Source organism: Orbicella faveolata, unplaced genomic scaffold, assembly GCF_042242905.1.
Source record: "Orbicella faveolata isolate gen_17 unplaced genomic scaffold, um_ofav_v1 contig_48, whole genome shotgun sequence".
Lineage (NCBI taxonomy): Eukaryota > Metazoa > Cnidaria > Anthozoa > Scleractinia > Merulinidae > Orbicella > Orbicella faveolata.
In genome coordinates this window covers 1,372,138-1,392,004 of record NW_028301578.1, presented here as the reverse complement: position 1 = coordinate 1,392,004, position 19,867 = coordinate 1,372,138, and the positions used below count along the sequence as shown (strand labels likewise).

General features: G+C 38.0%; 3 protein-coding genes across 6 annotated transcripts; 1 reads left to right on the top strand and 2 right to left on the bottom strand.

Moving 5' to 3' along the window:
* Positions 1-1,233: 1,233 nt before the first annotated feature.
* On the bottom strand, positions 1,234-8,076 carry LOC110045848 (lactadherin-like). Of its 4 annotated transcripts, XM_020751472.2 has the most exons (5): positions 7,681-8,051; positions 5,230-5,316; positions 3,953-4,233; positions 3,160-3,298; positions 1,234-2,115 (listed from the first exon to the last, which is right to left on the bottom strand). In XM_020751472.2, the coding sequence occupies exons 2-5, from the start codon at positions 5,312-5,314 to the stop codon at positions 2,111-2,113; spliced, it is 510 nt and encodes a 169-aa protein (XP_020607131.1). In that variant the 5' UTR covers positions 5,315-5,316; positions 7,681-8,051; the 3' UTR covers positions 1,234-2,110. The 4 variants fall into 4 exon arrangements, with proteins under 4 accessions (XP_020607131.1, XP_089137855.1, XP_020607132.2 ...); XM_089281729.1 differs by lacking the exon at positions 1,234-2,115 and having other exon boundaries at positions 3,146-3,298; positions 7,681-8,076; XM_020751473.2 differs by lacking the exons at positions 1,234-2,115; positions 7,681-8,051 and adding an exon at positions 5,735-6,016 and having other exon boundaries at positions 3,146-3,298.
* Positions 8,077-9,550: 1,474 nt separating this feature from the next.
* LOC110045865 (G/T mismatch-specific thymine DNA glycosylase-like) lies at positions 9,551-15,623 on the bottom strand. Its single transcript, XM_089281721.1, has 7 exons — positions 15,502-15,623; positions 13,697-13,898; positions 13,155-13,224; positions 11,898-12,030; positions 11,411-11,493; positions 10,506-10,579; positions 9,551-10,396 (listed from the first exon to the last, which is right to left on the bottom strand). Exons 1-7 carry the CDS (start codon positions 15,540-15,542, stop codon positions 10,253-10,255), a joined length of 747 nt encoding a protein of 248 aa, XP_089137847.1. The 5' UTR covers positions 15,543-15,623; the 3' UTR covers positions 9,551-10,252.
* A 61-nt stretch (positions 15,624-15,684) lies between these two features.
* Positions 15,685-18,264, top strand: LOC149095884 (ubiquinol-cytochrome-c reductase complex assembly factor 6-like). The gene is made up of 3 exons (XM_089281744.1): positions 15,685-15,900; positions 16,034-16,260; positions 17,873-18,264. The coding sequence occupies exons 2-3, from the start codon at positions 16,153-16,155 to the stop codon at positions 17,954-17,956; spliced, it is 192 nt and encodes a 63-aa protein (XP_089137870.1). The 5' UTR covers positions 15,685-15,900; positions 16,034-16,152; the 3' UTR covers positions 17,957-18,264.
* The last annotated feature ends 1,603 nt before the right edge of the window (positions 18,265-19,867 follow it).

The following is a 19,867-nucleotide window of genomic DNA, read 5'->3' as shown; positions in this document are numbered from 1 at the left end:
CTTGCTTTGCCCTTACCACATATCGAACGTTCAAAAAAGAAAGAAACTACTGCATTAAGGGAGTAACAGCATAGACAAAGTGATTTTTGCCGGTATTAATCACTTTAATCGTTGTGTCCTACATCCTGGCAATGCTGCAGTGAACAACAATAAATTTCTAGCATTTTCTTGAAAGAACACTTCCCCTTTTCCTGCTTTCTTGCAGATTCATTATCTTCCCAGCGCTGACGCAGAAGATCGCTTCGTGCGCCCCAATTCCATGTGGACAGCGAGATGCTGTGTTTGGAATGATGAGAGTGAAACACAAAGAGCCCAGTCCATCGCGGTCATGGGAAACAATGATTTTGACCGAGAAAGAGCTGGCATGAGAGCGATGAACTTGGCAGAATTATAAACAATTATTGGATGATGTTTCTGTGATATCCGGAATAATCAAGGTCGAGATAAAAGTTACCAGCCGAAGCCGAAGGCTGAGGCTGATAACACTAACCGAGACCTTGTTTATTTCGGATATCACAGAAACCGAATCTCATAATTGTTTTATTGTTTTAAAGAAAATAACGACCAACGCATTATCGCACCGAGCACAGTTTATTTTCGACAAGCCATGTTCTCACGTGAACTTGACGTGAACTCTTGGAAATCATGCATTGCGCGCGCAACCTACCGATTATTCACTAATCTGCTAGCAGATTAGTGAATAATCTGTAGGTTGCGCTGTTTCCCAGAATTAACAGTAGGCTTTTAGCCAATGAGAAGAAGATGGTGACTGCAATGTATAATAAGAAAAATTATTGGTTGATAAAAACAGTGAACCTGTTTTCCTTTTCCCCTCTGTCAGGGAATGCAGAAGCAACAGTTATCTGTTGTAATATTACATGATGATCATAATTTAATATTTATGAGTTAGAAGTGTTCAAGTATTGTCGATGAAACAACAAGAATCCGAGGTAAATTACGTACAAGACTTAACTCATGTAGACATATACATTTACAAGATGGTGGAAAACTCCAACCGCGGGAAGAAGCTAGAGCCAGTCCCTTGGCGTATGGCCGAGCATACTGTGACAAGAACTCGTAAGATTTATTGAACTTGTTGGTGGGATGATCAACAAGGACTAAGTTTATGTTTAATGTGGTGTTTGTTAGACTCAAATAATTTATTGACCTTTGTGTCTGTTACTTCACTCTAATAATGCATGAAAAAAAAAAAAAAAACAGACAGCAGACAACAGAAGGTTTAAAAATGTAATATTTCAGCGATGTGTTAGTATTACTTATTTCTTTAACTTTACAAATAACCTTATTACAGTTCGCTCTGTTTTCTGTGCTTTAAAACGGTCTGTTAAGTATTTTCAGTACTGTAAGTAATATTAGTATTGTAAGTAATCTTAGTTTTTGCATGTAATGTTAGTAGTGTAAGCAAAGTTGGTATTGTAAATAATGTCAGTATTGTAAACAATTTTAGTGTTGTAAGCAATTATTTAAAAAAATCTTTGCCTCGTGTTTCAAGCTTAGGACAAGTCTACAACATGAATCGTTTCTTGTGAGTGAAAATTACATCTTGATTGCTTGCGGTCATCGTGAACTACATACAAAAAATGTCAAAAATAGTTCGTCATTCATCCAACACCCGAGACTTGATACACGAGTGTTGAAAATCGTTACATTGACTTTACTATTAATCAACTATTAGAACTATTTAAAAATATATACAAGTGTACTTGATATTTCATAGATCCAAGATTTCTTGCTTGAAAAAAGACGACCGCGCGAAAGGGAAGCCCTCAGATTACAGTCTCAAGACAAGATAACGCTAAAAACATCCTTGATGGAAAAACAAACCCTTACTTAAAACCCTATGATATGATATGCTCTGAGCTTGACTTCTTGCACAATAACGACAAATTTTAGAAGTCAATATTGAGATTTCAAGTGTGTTATGTTACTGCTTGTAGAATTCTTTCTTCCTTAGCTTCAATTTGAATTATTAATGGTGAGAATGTTCTTCTTCGCTCTGGTTTTTATTTTCTGTTTTAAAAATGAGGACAAGATCTTTGCACGATGTGGACTTTGGACATAGATGACCCTGGCCGGTATCACGTGGTCTTCACACTGCAAAGTAAAAACAATCAATCACTGAATGATTTTTATGCGTTGGATTGATTTTTTCCCTCAAATTTTGATTTGATTTCCAACAACAACAGTAATTCATCGCACCCACTTTTCTGTTATTACTAAACCTGTTGTCATGCATGCTAAAAACACAGTAAAAATTAAATGGAAATGCATGTTAAAATATATAAGACACTCGCTTTTCCTAAAAATCATCGATTCCCATTTCCTTTTCAATTTTGGGGTTTTAATTCAGAAAGTTATAAGGCCATGAAAGCTTCGTTAAATTCAATGAAAATGAACGCGTAAAACAGTGCGGAAGACTCAGTCTACATATCGCTATTTTTCAATGTGGCGGTTTCAATTCATAAAAGGCTACCACCAATTCATCTGAGGTAGACGAATATTAGAGCTTGTAAAATACGATCCCAGTGGCTCTGTTCTGTATAGCATGAATTACCAGTTAATATATGAAGGGTTTGAAAAGAATGACAAATAATCCTGGTTAGTGAGAATGGTATGGGAAGCATGATGACCTAATGCAACAGGGTGCCGGACCCTGGATTGAGCCGTCCTGGTTTTAGCCCTGGCTTGGGACAATGTGTTTTGTTCTTGATGTGGTGGACATAACTTTACAGAAAATTTGAATTGCTATACGTGAGTCATGTGACTATGAACACTTGGCGGATTTTTGTTAAGTACAGAGTTTAAGGGTTGTAATTCTTCGTAGATTTTGCTGTTTCTAAGGTCAAGTCCGATTTAACGGTTTAACTCCAAACCAGGCAAGATACTTTACTGATCTCAAAGATAATGAATGAACATTGGCAACTTAGTACTAAAGACTGGGGGGGGGGGGGGGGAGCCCTGCAATGGACTGGCAATTCATACAAGTAAGGGAGATTAAAAACACGGAGAAAACGCGCAAGCCTGCTGGGCCACAAAGCTTGAACGCAGCCTTTTTTTTTTGAGAGGAAAACAATAGAGCACGGACCAAGCCGACCTATAGCAACTCCACCCTTTGTGAATGACATCATGTAAGCTTACCATCGCATCCAAATACCTCAAGCCTCAAACAAATGGCATTTTCCCATGACCTTGGGTTAATACGAAGATACCTTGTAACCAGAGGCTTTTCTAATTTGTTATGATGAACTGTGAACGAATCTTTGTTGGCTTCGAAAATCTACAAAGAAATGTGAATACGTGTAAATCATGTTATATTGTTTTAGGTAAAAAAAGTCATGCTGATTTCATGTGATTTTAAACATATCAAATCATTATTATCGTGAAATTTTCTATGTGATTATTACCGTAAAATCCCAATACAAGAAGTAAAGCCTGCCCTATCATGTTTATCTGTTTAAAAGACTCTTTCGATGGATTTATTTTAAGTGGTGGAGGGGGGGGGGGGGGCAGGGAGGCAGAAAGCTTTTAACATGGGGGTCGTATTATTGGAAGGAGCTTTGCGTTTCAAAACTGTTTTGGTATATATTTGGAAGAGAGGCTGAGTCTGTAATTTTTTTGGCGCTGTGAGTACGAGATCAGAATAACGAATAAAACTCTCTACACTTATGAGGGTATGAAACGCAAAATAAGTTCCATTCAATAGTCATTAATGATGAACATCAAAAGCTACATGTTAGTCTATGGGCACAAACCAAGCCCTGCAGGGGAAGTTCATAATCAGAGGAAGTTATATTTACCTTTAACAATAAATCTGAATTAAAACAGGAAGAGATAATTATGCGACAGACTTTGTGTCTGATATTTGGGAGGTTTATCCTTGAGGAGAGGGTCTCTCCGTTGGAATCTAGCGGCATTTAAAAAGTAGCTTCACCTTTTCCTTTCCTTTATTTCCGTATTGTTCCCATTTCTTTCCATCATCGCTGTACAATAACGCATAAGTTTTCACATGTCTGTCCTTACTACCAATCTGCCCTTGTGTGGCAATCTTTGTGACTTCAGTTTTTCTGGACAAATCCACTTGCAGATACTGGTTTTCGTCGTTTTTTGGCGGGCACCATGCGTCCGTAGACGTGAAATTTTTTAACATGCTGGAAGCTGCGATTTCGCCGTCGTTAAACTCGCCAGCTTGAATTCCAAGTGGCTCGAAACAACCTGGAGGGCAATATCAACACTAATAGATAAACAGTTAAGATGCAATGCCCACACGAAAAGCAAAGTAACACAAGTTCTTTGCATGGTATATTTTAACACTGTGTAAAAAAGCAACATAACCGAGATTCCTCTGTCTAGAAAGAACTTTCAATACGAGTTTTAAAAAAGCGTAATATTCTCTAGAGAATTGCTCTTCTATCCGTCTCAAAATTATTCATTCATATGCACGCGACTTTTTGAAAATTCTCAAGAGTATCGTCACCTGGTCTGAAATGGGGCAACAAACCACCCAAGCTTACAAGGTCTATGGTGTTTAACTGAAAGCTGAACACTATTGCAGCTGAGAAATGACTGGTTACGGTTTTGAAACTGATTGCTGAAATCTCAGAAATTTATAGGTCTCGATTTCCACCGCTCTTTCGAGTCTGGTCTACGTTCCTCTTCGGGGGGTAGGGGGAGGCTCTTTTCCAGAACAGCGGCTGATATTCGAGCCTCACTGATATCTGAAAAATCGCCGAAAATATAATTGAATCTCAGATTACATGACCTCCATCCGGAGCCTCTTGTTGGGTTGATATGATTAGTGATCACGGTATAAAGTTATCCGGCCGTGTTATTGATACGAAGCTGCTAAAGTAAATATTCCTTTAGTAAGATTTATTGACAGAGTTCTTCTGGAAGAGAATTTGCTCTCAAAGAGCCTTGTTATCCAGCAGTATAAATGCGCCCCAAAAAACCAGGGGCAACCGTAATGCGGTCCACTGACATCCCATACAGGGAAACTGAGAAACAATGCTCTTAATCGTTTCAAGTTAAGGCAACTCTATGTAATACTCCGATCCGTGTCTTTGGGCTATAAAACATTGGATATGCTTCGGCAGGGGAGTGAGAGATGGGGGAGGGGTGGGTATACCTTTCTGTTAGTGCAGGGTTTTTGCTTTAAATTGCCAGTCATCATACAACAACTGATTCATTTTGTATATCACAGAGTCTTACCATTGTCTTCGTCATCGCCCAATGCCCAGGAAACAACACACAGCAAACCAAACAAAAGCACTGGTAATGGTGGATGGCGAACCATGCCTGGAAAGGAAGAGATAAGACGGTGTTATTTCATAAGACTGTGGCATGATATGAAAAATATATACCGGTCTTATACCAATATTCTTTGAGTTATATGAATGAAATGCCGCATAACGAGAAATTCCAGCAACTTTAACGTTGAAACGCTACAAACCCGTCGGTAGAAATAGCGATGTATTGTCAAAGATGTCCAAAATTCAAAAACCGACTGGCATTTAAGTTATCAAACGATGATTTGAATTTGCTCAGTCGAAGCTCTCTAAACCGACAGCTCTATATGACAGACAGCTGACGTAATCCCAGAAAACCAGAATTCATATAATCTCTATCTCTCTATGGCCACCTCCATAATATGAAAAATCCACTCCACCCATTGGTGGTGTAAATATTAAAGAAGTTTGCAGGATTGTATACCTACCAGTTGGCTAGTGGGAGTTTAGTTAAGATAACTGAATTATCTGTGGAACTAAAATTTGTCCTGTCCGACTGAGAAAACGGATTTCAAGGTCACTTCTCCGGGGCAACCGGCCCGTTAAATATCCTCATTGCAAACAAATGACATAAGTAGGTTATTTCCCTCGGTGCCATGGCAAAACAAAAGACTGAACATAATAACATAATAGAAATACTGCGACCTTATTGTAGAATCATTGGGTTTAGTGCATGGTTCATTTGATAACTGCTTTGAAGCGAGTGAGCTTTGTCTTCTTAACCACAGGTGTGAGTTATTGTAACATAAACCTTGTTCATTATTAAATACTGCTTGTGTGGGGTTTCATTATGAACTGTTACGCATGGCATCTATCGAATTAACGATTATTTTGCGGATTGCATTGGTTTATCTTAAAATTGTTTTTTGAGCAGTTAGTGGTACATCAAGACAATAATTAAGTGGCAATACAAAGATCGCAATTTATAGACTTGATTTAAACGAGGTCTACGTTAGATTTAGTGGTGGAAATGAGTTTTGCGCTAGACTTCATAATGAACGAGACAGAGGTTAAATGGCATCACGTGATTGAAGTAATTGGTGTAATAATAAGCAACACTTTACGTAGACTGCAGTGTAATACGTGAAGCTTTTTGTTTAAACCTGCTTTAAATGTTGTCTAAATTTCGTTTACTGACTGGTAATCGACCCTTATTATATAACTAGCTCTGATGAACCAAATCCTATGTTGAGACTGAATTTAGGGTGTGGAAGATGGAGTTATCTAACTCACTAGAGATTCCCAGGGTACGTGTCAAAGACCTAGCCTCTTCTAGGGGTTCAGTTAGTTGGGAAGCATTTTAAAATTTTAGTCCTTTTTTGTCTCTCGCCGTTTTCGCGCTGATCACCAACTGATTTAATGCCTGTAACAGGTTAACAGAGACGAAGAACGAAAGCCAAAGGATAGGGTTGGACAAAACCCTTGCCGCGAAAATTTGAAGCGATTAATTCAAATCCCATAAGGTATCCCTAGGTTAACCGCCCAAATCCATTGCCAAGTTACACGACGTTTTGGATTTTACAATATCATCGTTTGTTTAAAATTGTCTCAGAAACAGACTTGCAGTATTTGTGGGCACCAATGACCATGCAATAGGTCACTGTCCGATATATTATTCAACAAATTAAACAATATTTCAAAAAAGGCTAAGTCTGAGAAAAGGTGAAGTCGGTCAGTGAGTCATGCTAACATCAGTAAACCGACAAACATGAGAACCAATCAAAACAACAAGCTCTCTAAATAATCATAAATAGTAAGTGACCTGTATTAATGGCTATATCGGATCATCTAATCGATAGAGCTGAAGTCTACCTACTTATTCTGATCCATTGATGCAAAACCTTCAACTTTCAAATATGACTGTTACCACGCAAGAGGGTCAAGCAAAATAATTGTTAGTCCTCGACATTTTGTTGGGTCGTAAAGCTCTGTGAGCAATCTATGTATCGTGCCAATTTTCAAAACGAAGTCTGTTCACCGAATTCAAGAAATCTTGTCTTACGAGAAGAAGAATCCGACAGTTCACTCTTTAAAGTTAGCAGATGCATGTGACGTTTCTTTAGTTTGCTCGATTATTGACTGGTTCAATATTTGTAAAGAATACGGCGCTCATTGACTTTCGTATCATTTTATAACCGAGGTATATTATATCATATAACTCGCGAAGAATTTGAAATTTGAGACCCATTTGAACTTTTTTTTGGCAGTTTTTATTTCACCACCAAGTCGATCAGTATAGCTCTAGTAAAAGAACTGGCGCTTAAAGATTAAATGATTTGTGATCGATCAAACGTCGAACTTTCCTGGAATATAATATTACACCCAGCCAAAATCAATATTCTATGTATGACCAACAAAGATACTTTTGCCTTACCTGATTTCAGCCGGACTTCAAAAACATTAACAGCAAAATTAAATTCCCTCTTGAAATTCCAACCGCGTGTAACTTAAAATCACAAACGGCTAGCCCGCTGAAAACAATGCATTAAAGATTTAAATAAGCAAGTAGTAGAAGCAGAGTCAGTTTTGATCTGTTTTGCTCAGCATTTGTTTAAATAGTCAGTGATAAGATAAGAGCTAAAGTATTGTTCAATTGCTAAAGTAACTGGTGCCTTATTGTTGATCCGTGGCTGACCTGCTGTTTTTGAAACTTGCTTGGCGCCTTTTCAGACAGCCGTTTGGCAGGTCTCATGACATTCTCAGGCAACTACACGACTTTTAGGAAAACAATATAGAATGGTGAACTAAGCATATAAGCTTCACGGAATTTACAAAGCGCTAAAACCACGCATTGGGAAACAGAAAAACTCTCACTTAATTAAATCTAATAATTCTCGATATCTATATTTCTCCAAATGTTCGCTTAAACTCACTGAGTATGGCGTGTTATTATCAATAGGGAGCGTCGCAGTTTTCGTTTCTGTTGCAAATATTTCCTTTTGGTCTTGAGGATGTGAACGATAGCTCACGTTGTTGTAGTAAACTTAAAAGCCACAAAGGCTGCAATATAACAGCCACCTTACTATTCACTCACGTGACGTTCGCTTGTCCTCCTCACCAACCCGTTTGGTCACGTGACGTCCTCGCTGTTTCCCGCGCTGTCCAAACACGGTTTACGCATATTGAAAAGTTTAGCCTCAATTTTTCAAATTCGTCGTTTGCAATCCGTGTCAATCTTCTCCATCCTTAGCCATCCTTGTTCCTTTGTGGTTTATCATTATCCCTTTGGTGTTTTTCTATCTTAATAAACTGTTATTTTCAGGTTTCTTACCATTTAAAGGTAATTTTGTATGTGGCCAAAATAACTCAAAATACAGTGACTGAGCTCCGTTAAAAAAAGACGCTCCCACTGGCCGAAATGGTATCTTCATATTACTACTTTCCTTTTTAGTATAAAGAGGATTTGATGTCTTCAGAGCACGTCAATGTTTTAGGCCGTTTTAAATGAGAATCGACGAGTGAGTCATCGTTTTTGCGGCCGTTGGGTTTTGTCTTGAAATCGCAAGCTCTTCTGATTGGCTCTTTTTGCATTGTGGGTTTCCCGTGCTGGGCCATGTGCCGTTCTTTCTTATGGTTCTGTCGCGGTAAGTAATGAGCTATAGTCTCAAACTGACTAGTCTGTAGTTCCAATACTCTTTGAATTGATTTAAGTTTTTAACAGTAGGAAATCATTTTTGTTTTGTAACATTTATCAGAGCATCCTCTAATATTACTCCAGTTACTTTCTTACGTGTCTATTGATCATTTGCTGTGTTACGCGACATACACTAGATATGCAACGCTTTCAAGCGGTGTTTATCGCTGATGAATACGTTCATTACATTCCCATACAGACCTTATTTTTACGTTATTCCGTAATTAATATATATTTGTTATTGACCAAGCCTGCTCAGTCAAGTGGCCAAGTTCTGTTTTTGTATGTTTATGGACCTCGACTCCGTCTCGGTCCATAAACACGCAAAAAAAGACGAGGCCAATATCCAGCCATCTTGACCGAACAAGCTTGGTCAATAAAGGATTTACGTGGCTCTCGCGGTAATTTTTCTTGCGGGACACAGCGGGTAGTCCCGGCGATAGGGCAAGATAGCGCCATCTTGCTAGCTCTGGTAGCCAATCACAGCGCAGGATTTGTTCACTTTGCCCGCTCACGGAGCTAGTCATATAATAACGTAACATAACGACGCTGACACGTTTGGGATACCTGTGGTAACCAATTAATTTACCAACCAACACACTAGCATCGGTAGCCGTCACGTCATCACTGTTTTTATTAAGCTTCCTCAGAAAGGACAACACATAGTACGTAATAACAATGGATTCTGATTCTACATCAATTATCGCTGTTTTTCCCCTTTCCTATCCGCTAACATCATACATGCCATGGGCTGACAAAGTTATATATCATACGTTGGTCAAAATAAATATATTATACAAATAGTACATAAAATACGGGTCAAGCTATGTATATCAGACGATTCTGCTTCATAAATGATATGGTGGTCTAAAATAAATACGAATACGCAAGGTAGACAGGAGTATACAAGGCAAGTACCGGTTGAGCTGTACTGGTAAACCTCACATCATGAATTTATATCTGCTGCGCCTACAGATATCTAGTTGAGTACTTCGTAACAATAAAAACATTATTTCATATTTTTTAGCCATGACTCTTTCATCATTGAAATAATATTAAATTTTATTAAATAAACGTGGACTAGCCGCTTCGTTTATCTGACTTGAACGTGATACAGTTGATCCCCGCTATTTTAAATTCTGAGGGTAAATAGAAAAAAAAGATCCAAACAGCGTGGGTTCTAAAATAGCCGATACTAAACGACCAAAAATAAAAATAAAAAAACAAAACCAGGGGACCAATCCATGGGAAAAGGGTTTGAGTTCGAATTAGCGGGGTCCAACTGTAATTGTATTTTTTTGGTTCCGATTTTTCATTGTTTGCCAATACACGTATCCGCATTCTTTCTCTTTACTTCTTCTCGAAGAGTTTTTAACTCCACGAAGAAGGGAATCTTGTCAGTCGCGCGAGGATATGTTTGTGTTCTGCCGGATGTGGAAGGCATCACATAAACAACCTGCAGATCAAAAATTATGTTTTAAATATTCTGTGCCTTGTGGTGACCTTGACAGCTGTTGTTCTAAGAAACAAGCCTCGAACAGCATTATATCTAGAGTCATATTTACCGTGTTAGTTCCAGGTATAGGATCTTTTTGACGACCAACTGTACACTTGGATCCAGAGAACAACTCGTAGATTACTGTTGAAAACAAGCATTTCAGTACATTACTTCTACCCAATAAGTAAAAAATGTGGGAGGCGAGGTGGCCTTGTGGTTAATGCGCTCGTCTCCGGAGCCGTGACAATGGCTCTCTCCACCCATGCAGAGCGATAACTCTGCGATGGACTAGCATCCCATCCAGGGGGGAGTAGAAGTACTCTTAGTCGCTCCATGCTACAGAAACCGGGATAAACTTCAGCTTGGCTCGTATGCAGACTAAACATACTGATCAGATAATGCCGAAACGTACCAAAACGTCAGCCTGCCAAAAAAGTATGATTAGGTATTTACCGTATCTACCCGTATCTACGTGGACATATCAGGTCAGTGGCGTGATATCGCAGGATATCATGACGAAAACACGGATAATTGCGAATTTGCACGATCATGCTACAAATATGAACATGCTGGAATTTTTCCAGTGTGACGCCATTTTACATTATGTCGATTTCGTGGCAATGTAAGTTTCAAAATGGTAACCTGCAGATAACCAAGACCCGAAATGGCAGACCTGTTTTTATTATTATTATTATTATTATTATTATTATTATTATTATTATTATTATTATTATTATTATTATTATTTTAACATTTTTTTTCACCAAAACCAAAGTAGTTGCCTTTTTTTCAATGGCTTTTTTGTTTCTACATCATGATTGTTTCAAATACTACCCGTGTGTTAAGTTAAATTTGATGTTTAAATGGCCAGACACAATCAAAAATGCTATCCCACAAGAGGAATATCTTGTCTGTTTGTTTGTTCTAAATTATGTGTACTTGGCGCTTCAACATCTTTTGTGTAATACAAACCTTTTCCATTGAAACAAACTATCAATGGCTTGTACTGCTCCACTTTTCGTATAAGTTCGTCCTTGCCATCTCTCATTTCCTGTCTATAAAATGACAGAAAAAACGTTATTCAGGGCGTATTGCGTAATGGATTGTTCATAACTTTCAGAGTTCTTCTGGCAATTGAGTGCAACGCAGCCTGTTTGCAGCGTGCTTTTGTCACTTTTTGATGGAAAGGGGAAGCTGAGGTGGGGTTAAAGGGGTCTTGTCAAGATTCAAATGTCGTTTTCACGATTCTCGAATTTACGCGTTTTACGGAGTACCCATCGATCACCACAGAAGTCGACTGCAACGCGTTTTAATCCACGGGTCACATTATGGCCAATCAGGAAGTCACAAATCTTGCCTTACACCCCTTCCTCATTTAGTTTGTTCAAGATTTGCATGCCGTGTTGCTTAATTAATCTCGGGTAACGTTTGCTATTTGGGTTCATTTTTGGTGTTTCACCTGGAAAGGTCTGCACTTCCTCTTGTTGTCCGTTCAACCATGTTTGTTAATCCTATTCCATAAGATGGACATCTTACATCGTCTAGATGGGTCAGTTTCTCTGGCACTAGGCCTGATTCATAAAGGCAGCGCCCTGTAAAACAAACATTTATAGGCAGCATATTTTGCGTTTTCAATTTTGCTTCCAGAACTGATTGTTTGTTGTTATACTTGTAGCAAGCTAGTTTATATACTTTTATTTACATTTTTATTTATGATCTTTTAAGCTAGAATAGTAAACAGCAAATGCAAACGAAATTAAAAATATAATTAAAACGTTTTACTTTCAGCTCCAGATCTCACGGACGGATGCGGCAACACGGACTTTTTAAGATCAGACAAACAATATAGGCGAAATCGTTGTGTTTAACAATAAGAAGACAAATTTCCCTGGTCTATTGATAGATCTTTGTAATACAGTCAAACCTCTCCACAACGGCCACCTTGGTGACAGAGGGAAGTGATCGTTATAGCCAGGTGGCCGTTATGGGGAGGTAGGTTGTTATTAATAACACCTGTCATTTTTCGGGGGATGCAACATTTTTGTCTTTTAAAAAATGCTTATTGTGGCATATAAGAATATAACACAAGCAAAATATTTTAATAGAACAAAAACTAAATAGAAACAGAGACAAGGTTCGTGACCTTTTACAATAAAAAATTGGGTTTTGTATACACTGTTCATCGGTTGTTAATTGACTGCTCATTGTCGAGAGGTTGTTTTAGCGATTAGGACGCGTTTTAGTGGCCGTTACCGTTGTGGCCATTAGAACAGGTTCGACTGTAGTTAATACCCTCCTTGCCAATCAACTGCTTGAATTAGGCAGTGACTTCAAAGACAATGGATGTTCACTTTATAATATCATGTAAAACATCGCCATCTATATAATTATGCCACAGTAAATAAATTTTGTCATAAATGTGTATGAAGCTAAACAGTTAGTTAAACTTTCACAAAGTAGCTGCAGAAGATTTCAATTAGACTGCCAAAAGAGGTTTTTCTTGAGTGTCAGTTGTGAAAGTTCATTGTTTCTAATGCAAAATAAATTTATTGTTTTTGTTGACATTAATGTTCATGATTCTGCTAAGATTTCATTCAAGATGTCTGGGAATGGAGAAGTTTATACGTGAGTTACAACTTACTGTAATTATCTATGGCAATTAACCTCAAAAGAAATTGTTAAATTTAATAATAAAGCAAGAAAGAAAATTACCCACAGAAATGATTATTTGCTCCAGCATAGTGATGTCCCTTATAAGCTGCCATCAATCCTGGATTTATTCCTACCTATATACAAAAATACCAAACTGCAAAATTTGACTGCTACACTTATCATAAAGTTAAAGGCAACAAGGTGTTTTACTCTTCAAACCAAACATCCTCAGGCCAGTTGTTCAAAGGCTGGATAACACAATCCACCAGAGAAATCACTATCCAGTGGATAAGTGTTGGTAAAATGAACTACATGTAGGCTATTCGATGGATAGCCATTTATCCGGTGGGTAGTATTGTCCACCGTTTGAACAACTGGGGCCTGGAAATTTTAATCTAGAGATTATATAACCTTCTTGCCTAAATTACATTTAGCTGCATGAAACTAAATTAAAATCCTGATGAAATGTATTTCTTTACATGTAGGATATACTGTGGACCAAGCAAACTCCCACCTGGTGTGATCAGTCCTAGATTCAGACGCTACAAATAACATTGAAAATGACAAGATAAATAATATAAATTTTCAAAGTTGTAATTTTCTTACAAATAAAATATCCAAATTGTAATCCAGATGTTCAGGTAGTTTCATTTTCAGTACATCTTCCTCAGACATTTCTCCAAATCTTTTTATTGCTCGCCTTGGTTTCTTAGGAGATTTTCCTGGCTGATTTTGCTTTTCTAAATTGATGGCATCACTACTACCTCCAGCTTCCTGATCACTCTGCTCCACTTGTGATTTCTTTATACTACACATCAATAATCAATTAGAAATAAATAATAAATATTTTTGAAGCAAGGTAAAAGTTTTTTCCCTAATGGTTAACCTATAATCTATTGATTAAAATACCCAAACTCTGAGCAACAGAGAAGACCCCTGACCATTGCTAACACTGGGCCGAAGCCGGCAGCAACCAAAAAAGCTGACTGCCCTTAGTGGTGAGATGGACCCTGAAGGGCCAATAATAGCAGTAACAATTAAATAATTGTGTACTGAGAAATGCCTGGATATCCGAACTGCTCGAAGCACTAACCACTAATGCCATAAAAAAGCCAAAATGCTTACAAAAGCCAAATGCTTCTTGCTCCCCATATCATTAAATAAATATTTTATAAAATTATTGACTATGTTAAAGTATTATATATAAATTATCACCGATAAATAACCATACATGACCTGCATAATGTTGTAATTCCCATCCTCACATAGTATGGCACAACAAGCACAAGCTCTTCGGGCACAAAAGTATTAATTTGATAAACAAGGTCTGGGCATTGCCGTATTTAAAATTAAAAAGAGGAGCTTCAATTGTGTCACCAAGGAGGGGACCTATAAGAGGAAGCCACAAACATGTCCATTTTGAGGTATAGTCGAATACAATTCCCACAGAAGGTCACATAGCTAGACGTGTTCTTGAGATGTTCAAAATTTTCTGGGGGTGCTTCAGGACCCCCCCACTCCCCCACCCCCTTTTTTTTTTTTTAGGAGTGTGGGGAGATATGCCCCCAGAGCCCTTTAGAGGCTTGTGCCTTCAGCACTCACACAACTTTCCTTGCCTGTGTTGAAAGTCTGGTGACTGTCTATATGCTTACTTCTGACAGTACTGTTTTCTGTAAAGCTAGCGCTGTTTATGTATGGTTTTGCTTTGAACTGTAAATAAGAAACCTTGATACTTTCTCTCTTCTCACTATTGTCTTTCAGAGTTCCAATTTTTCAGATAGCTGATCTATCTTAAAATTGGGGATAAATGTTGTTTAAAATATGTTGCAAAGCAAACTGATATTTTTCCTTTTTTATGTTAGGTTCATATCAGATTATATTGGTTCAGCTAGCATATTACATCTGTTATTTTCAAAATGTTTCGCATAATTACATGTACAACAAGTCAAGTTACGTTCAAGGTCGTTTCTTTCTGATCTTCGTTATTTTGACTTAATGGATTGATGCTTTTAATGTGATTTGAAGAAGTGGAAAATAAATAATATTAGTATGGGGTAAGTTGCTGCTATTCAGCTACTTTGTAAATATGAATGACCAGAGCACGTGAGGTTTCAGCAGTTACCTATTCAATAGGCTGTTTAATATGAGAATTTTAGCTCGATGAAGGTTTTGATGTCTAAGGTGAAAAATATTCCTAACATAAAGGCACATATAAAGAAACTTAACGACTAAAAATGATTCGTTAGTTTTCTTGAACCAGCCAGTGTCGTACACATCTTCATAGTTTAGTCATGATCGTTCATGAGTGATATTAGGTATAAATGTATCTATCTGATCCATATATCGACCAATAAGCGACCTCTGGAGTGAATATAATAAAATATATCTACATACATTTACATTCCACTTACAAGTATGGACTGTAACGAAGCGATTCTTCTTGATTCTGCATTCTGTATTATACGATTGAGGGTTCCTAGCCGGCTGGAGTGTTTACCTTGATGCAACCTCGTCCCCAGGGCCTTGTCCACTTTTCAAAATATCATCGAGGAGAAGGCCCTGGGGAAAAGGTTGTAAATTTTTGCGTCTGCAGTATTAAAGCCAGCGGTTACCAATTCAACATGGCGGACGAATGCTCCTGAAATATTACCAATTGCAAGAGTTTTGCTTTTGGAATGTGATGTTGTTCGAAAAACTAGCGGGGATTAAACGACGCCTTGGTGTATATAGGTTCTTGCCATTGTTTTTCTTCATTGGAGCCGGCATTGAACTCTTTATGATAAAAGTTCGCATAGGAAGAGAGACTTTCTGTAAGTTTTTTTTAGCAAACTTTATCATTATGCAAGCCTAATCGAGCTTAGCCTTGCTTATTCCTTTATCGTTAAATGCTCCGGTATTTTTGTCTGGGCATGATAGTTGTTCTCTTTCTATTTAATTTAACAGATGACGTTTATGTTAGAAAGGAGTCAGAAAGACAACTGCAACGAAGGGCACAAGAACAACAAGACAAGGAAAACGTAACAGCACAACAATAAACATTTGGAACTGTTTCATTACACACCATGCCCGCTGGAGTATCGTGGTCTAGATATTTGACATTCTTCGCAGCAAGCCTAGCTACAGGATTGGCAGGAAGTCAGGCAGTTCACTTGTACTACAAACCAAGTCTTGTAAGATTTATGTGTTTTTTATTGCTTGTCTTGTTTTTGGGCAGTTGTGAAATTAAAACTTCAAATAAAATCAGGATTTGAATACATACCTCCCTCCTCCACAGAGACTTCCCCTTTTCCCAAGTAGCCTCTGTGGAGGAGATACTGACCTCTGCGATACTGGTGCAGTCGTTTACCTAATCTTTTACCCAGATCTCACTCTTTTTGATCCTGAAAAGTGAAATAACCCTTCTGCTTGGCTGTGGAGGGTCTGGGTTTGAGATTACATGTATTCGTAGACCCAACTGAGCAGTCAAGCCAACTGGGAGCTGGTCATGTTGCAGGCCTTATTTTCATAGTTGTGTATGAAAGTGCAATCATCTTTAATATCTTGAAAGCTTGTCAAGCTAATGTTATGAAAGTTGTGTTTTGGAAAAACAGTAAAACCTATTTACCATGAGCATGGAAGGGCATGAGCTGGGAGTATCCATCTGATGATGTCTGTGTTATTGAGTTAGAGATTATTTGGATTCTAGATTCTAGATACATATTATGGAGGTGACCCTAAGGATCTGTGTTTCACTGTATGACATGTTAGTTCTTGAGGGGTGGGAGCTGGAGGACTCTCAATGCGACACTGATGTAGAATTGACTTGCATACCCAAAGTCTTTGTTTGGTTACCGTAAACGTCCAAAAGTAACAACCCACCTTACTTTCGGAATTAGCAGCTTTTAGGGCTGGTTACTTTCAGAGGGTTGTTACTTTCAAGGGGTCATTACTTTTGGGAAGCAATAAATTTGGTACAAATGAGCTGTTTTCTTACAAAATAAAAACAAAAAAACAAAGCAAAAAAAAGGGGAAATTCGTAAAAAACAGGTCTTCAAACATGAATTACAATTCTTCATGCCAATTTGCATCTATGTTGCTGCCATATGGGTGGGCACTTCATTTCTAGATCGTGTTGTCAGTGGTTGGCAAGGAAAGCTTGTCACATACCGTAAACTGTGTCTACTTCATGACGTACTGCTACATTTAGTAGTCTGCTGTAACAAATTATATGTGGGTATGCTGGGTGAGTTCTAATATGCTTCAGTCGAAAATGATGCTAATTTGAATCAAAGTTTCCTATAGTACATTCCTGTTACTTGTAGAAAATTCCATGGGTTCTGTTTCAACCCAGCACAACATTTACCGGTAAAGCAATAATTGGCATTTCACAATTCTTCATGATATAAGCAATACCTTCCCTTGTTGTAGATTGCCTTAAATCAAAAACAAAACCAAAACCAAACCAAAGACAAAACTTCAATTTGTCCAGCTTTCACTAGACTATTGATTTGAAAAATATATATTTACTACGAACCTTGGTTTCATTTTTCTTAACAAGGCAGCGGAGGGGTTGGAGTGGGCTCGCTACTTTTGGAGGCTTGGTACTTTCACAGGGGGTCACTCCTTTCAGGATTTTTTAGCGGCCACAATTTTTTGATGTTACTTTTGGGGGGAGTTGTTACTTTTGGAAGTTTACGGTATACTAGCAAATGTGGTGCAAATTGATTCTGGCTATAGAATACTACATGGAAAAGTAGTTATCTAACCAAACTGTAATGACTTTCAATAATTCTTCCTAATCAGGAAATTCCAGACGTTCCGCCTAATCCTAAAGACTTACCAGAACAAACAGGCTGGAGGAAATATATTTCAATAAAGAAGGACTAATAGATATCAATGGTAATATCTTGTCACCCACACTGCCATGGTATTTTGAGTTGGTTCCATGTGACACCAATAGCTGACTATCATGATTCTCTTCTATGAATTTTCAAAATAAAATCTTAATTCTACGTGCACTTTCTGTGCCAGGTCAAGGGAGAACTTAAATTGCTACCTTTTAAAAGATTCTCTATTATGTACATTTAGCTGCTGGAAGTGAATTCTAAGAGTGATAGAATTAATTTCAGTACATTGTATTTGGTTTCATGTGTCCTGTTGATTAATAAAAGACAGAATTGGAAATTCTGCTGACAGATCTGAGTGCTTCTACCTTTTGTTGGGTACTAAACAGTGTACTTTATGCAATATTACTAGGGTATCTAAAAGATAATAATGCTGCGGTACATTCTGTTGGGAGTGACATATTTTACACAGTGATTCTGTACTGATACGCATTAAATGTCTCATGTATGTTGCCAGATGTGTCGAGTACGCGTCCATCACGATGTGCGAAGATGATAAAGCTTTAGCTTAAATTCATGTTTGGATGAAAAGGAATAGATTGCAGCATATAGGACAGCAGCGTGTTCTACGGGTTTCGTTTGTTTTAATATTCTACAAGCTTTAGTAACGACGATTTCTCTTCATTTAAGAATTCGGCCAAGGAGGTGAGACTGCTAAGAAATGACATACAGTACTAAGTTTAAAATTAAGATGTCACAATTAATCGTCCAGATTTACAAACTTTCACATACTGCATTAAGAACAAAAGCAAGAGTTGTGAAAGCCGGGCACAATCTCCTTCACATCGTTTTACAGGCAAATCAAAGCAAAACATAACCACTAATCTTTCTCACTGGAATCCGCGCGAAAAGGGTGACGGCTCGGTCGAGCCGTAGACGTCCTCGTGTTGTTCGTGGCGCAACGCGGCACTCTGATAAAAAGTGGCGCAGTACACTCTGGTTAAATGCAATGAACTCTGGTAAAAAGTGATGAATTTGAGAATTCGTACCCCCTTCTATACATTCTTCTTAAATCCTGATTATGTTGCTGCTCGCTCGCTACGCTCGCTCCGCAGCAATAAGTCAAATTATTCTCTCATTTGGATTGGTCTCTTGGAGGACAGACGCATAGATAATGCCTTTAACATTATTTTTGATTCTTTATTGTATAAAACAAGTAGATTCCGTGTTGCTGTGCGTCTGTTCAGTAATAAATCACGGAAGACGTCAAAATGTGGTAAGAACGTCAGTGACACATTCGGCTATCTACTCATGCGCCATTTTTGTTTTGTTCATACCACATTTTGACGGAATTTGTGATCTATTACTGAGCAGATGCCCAACAAAATGGAATCTATTTGTTAACTAGAGGTCTAGAAAATAAAGGTGCTAGGGGATACAAAAGCCATTAGGCATGTGCATTCAGCTGAGAGTGTATACCTGAAATTGCCTGCATGTATTTGCTTAAGAATATAGGGTGGAAACTTCTCCTACAATTTTGATTGGAAAAGAACAAAGTGGAAACCCGTTAAAAACAGAACAGGATATCAAAGTTTGGTGGCAATAACACTGATTATGTCTTGAACCTGGGAGACCCTGCAGTTGTTGATGATCAGTAGCAAAACGAAATAGATGTCAGCAGTGAGTGTATCACCAGACGGGAAATATAGGTAGTACTGAAGAACATGAAGAACAGTAAAGCAGCTTGAATGGATACGCTCGCAACAGAGCTATTGAAGACTGACACTTAGACAACATCCCCCGTGGTGAGGGCACATCCTTATATAGGTTATATAGGTAGGTGTGGCCCCGAAGGGTATGGTTTTTCAGCCGTTTTCAAATTGGTAATAAATAGGGTATTGATTTTGGTCATTTTGGTCTCAAATAAGGTATCAGGTTTTTGCACTCTAGTCTT

Excerpts from the sequence above, each read along its gene's own strand:
- LOC110045848 (XM_089281729.1), bottom strand. The coding sequence starts at position 5,314 with ATGGTTCGCCATCCACCATTACCAGTGCTTTTGTTTGGTTTGCTGTGT. Across the intron at positions 4,234-5,229 it reads GGGCGATGACGAAGACAATG|GTTGTTTCGAGCCACTTGGA; the intron begins GTAAGACTCTGT and ends ATTGCCCTCCAG. Across the intron at positions 3,299-3,952 it reads GAAATAAAGGAAAGGAAAAG|ATTTTCGAAGCCAACAAAGA; the intron begins GTGAAGCTACTT and ends ATTTCTTTGTAG.
- LOC110045865 (XM_089281721.1), bottom strand. The coding sequence starts at position 15,542 with ATGCAGAATCAAGAAGAATCGCTTCGTTACAGTCCATACTT. Across the intron at positions 13,899-15,501 it reads CTTCGTTACAGTCCATACTT|TATAAAGAAATCACAAGTGG; the intron begins GTAAGTGGAATG and ends ATTGATGTGTAG. Across the intron at positions 11,494-11,897 it reads GGAAGTGCAGACCTTTCCAG|ACAGGAAATGAGAGATGGCA; the intron begins GTGAAACACCAA and ends GTCATTTTATAG.
- LOC149095884 (XM_089281744.1), top strand. The coding sequence starts at position 16,153 with ATGCCCGCTGGAGTATCGTGGTCTAGATATTTGACATTCTTCGCAGCA. Across the intron at positions 16,261-17,872 it reads TGTACTACAAACCAAGTCTT|GAAATTCCAGACGTTCCGCC; the intron begins GTAAGATTTATG and ends CTTCCTAATCAG.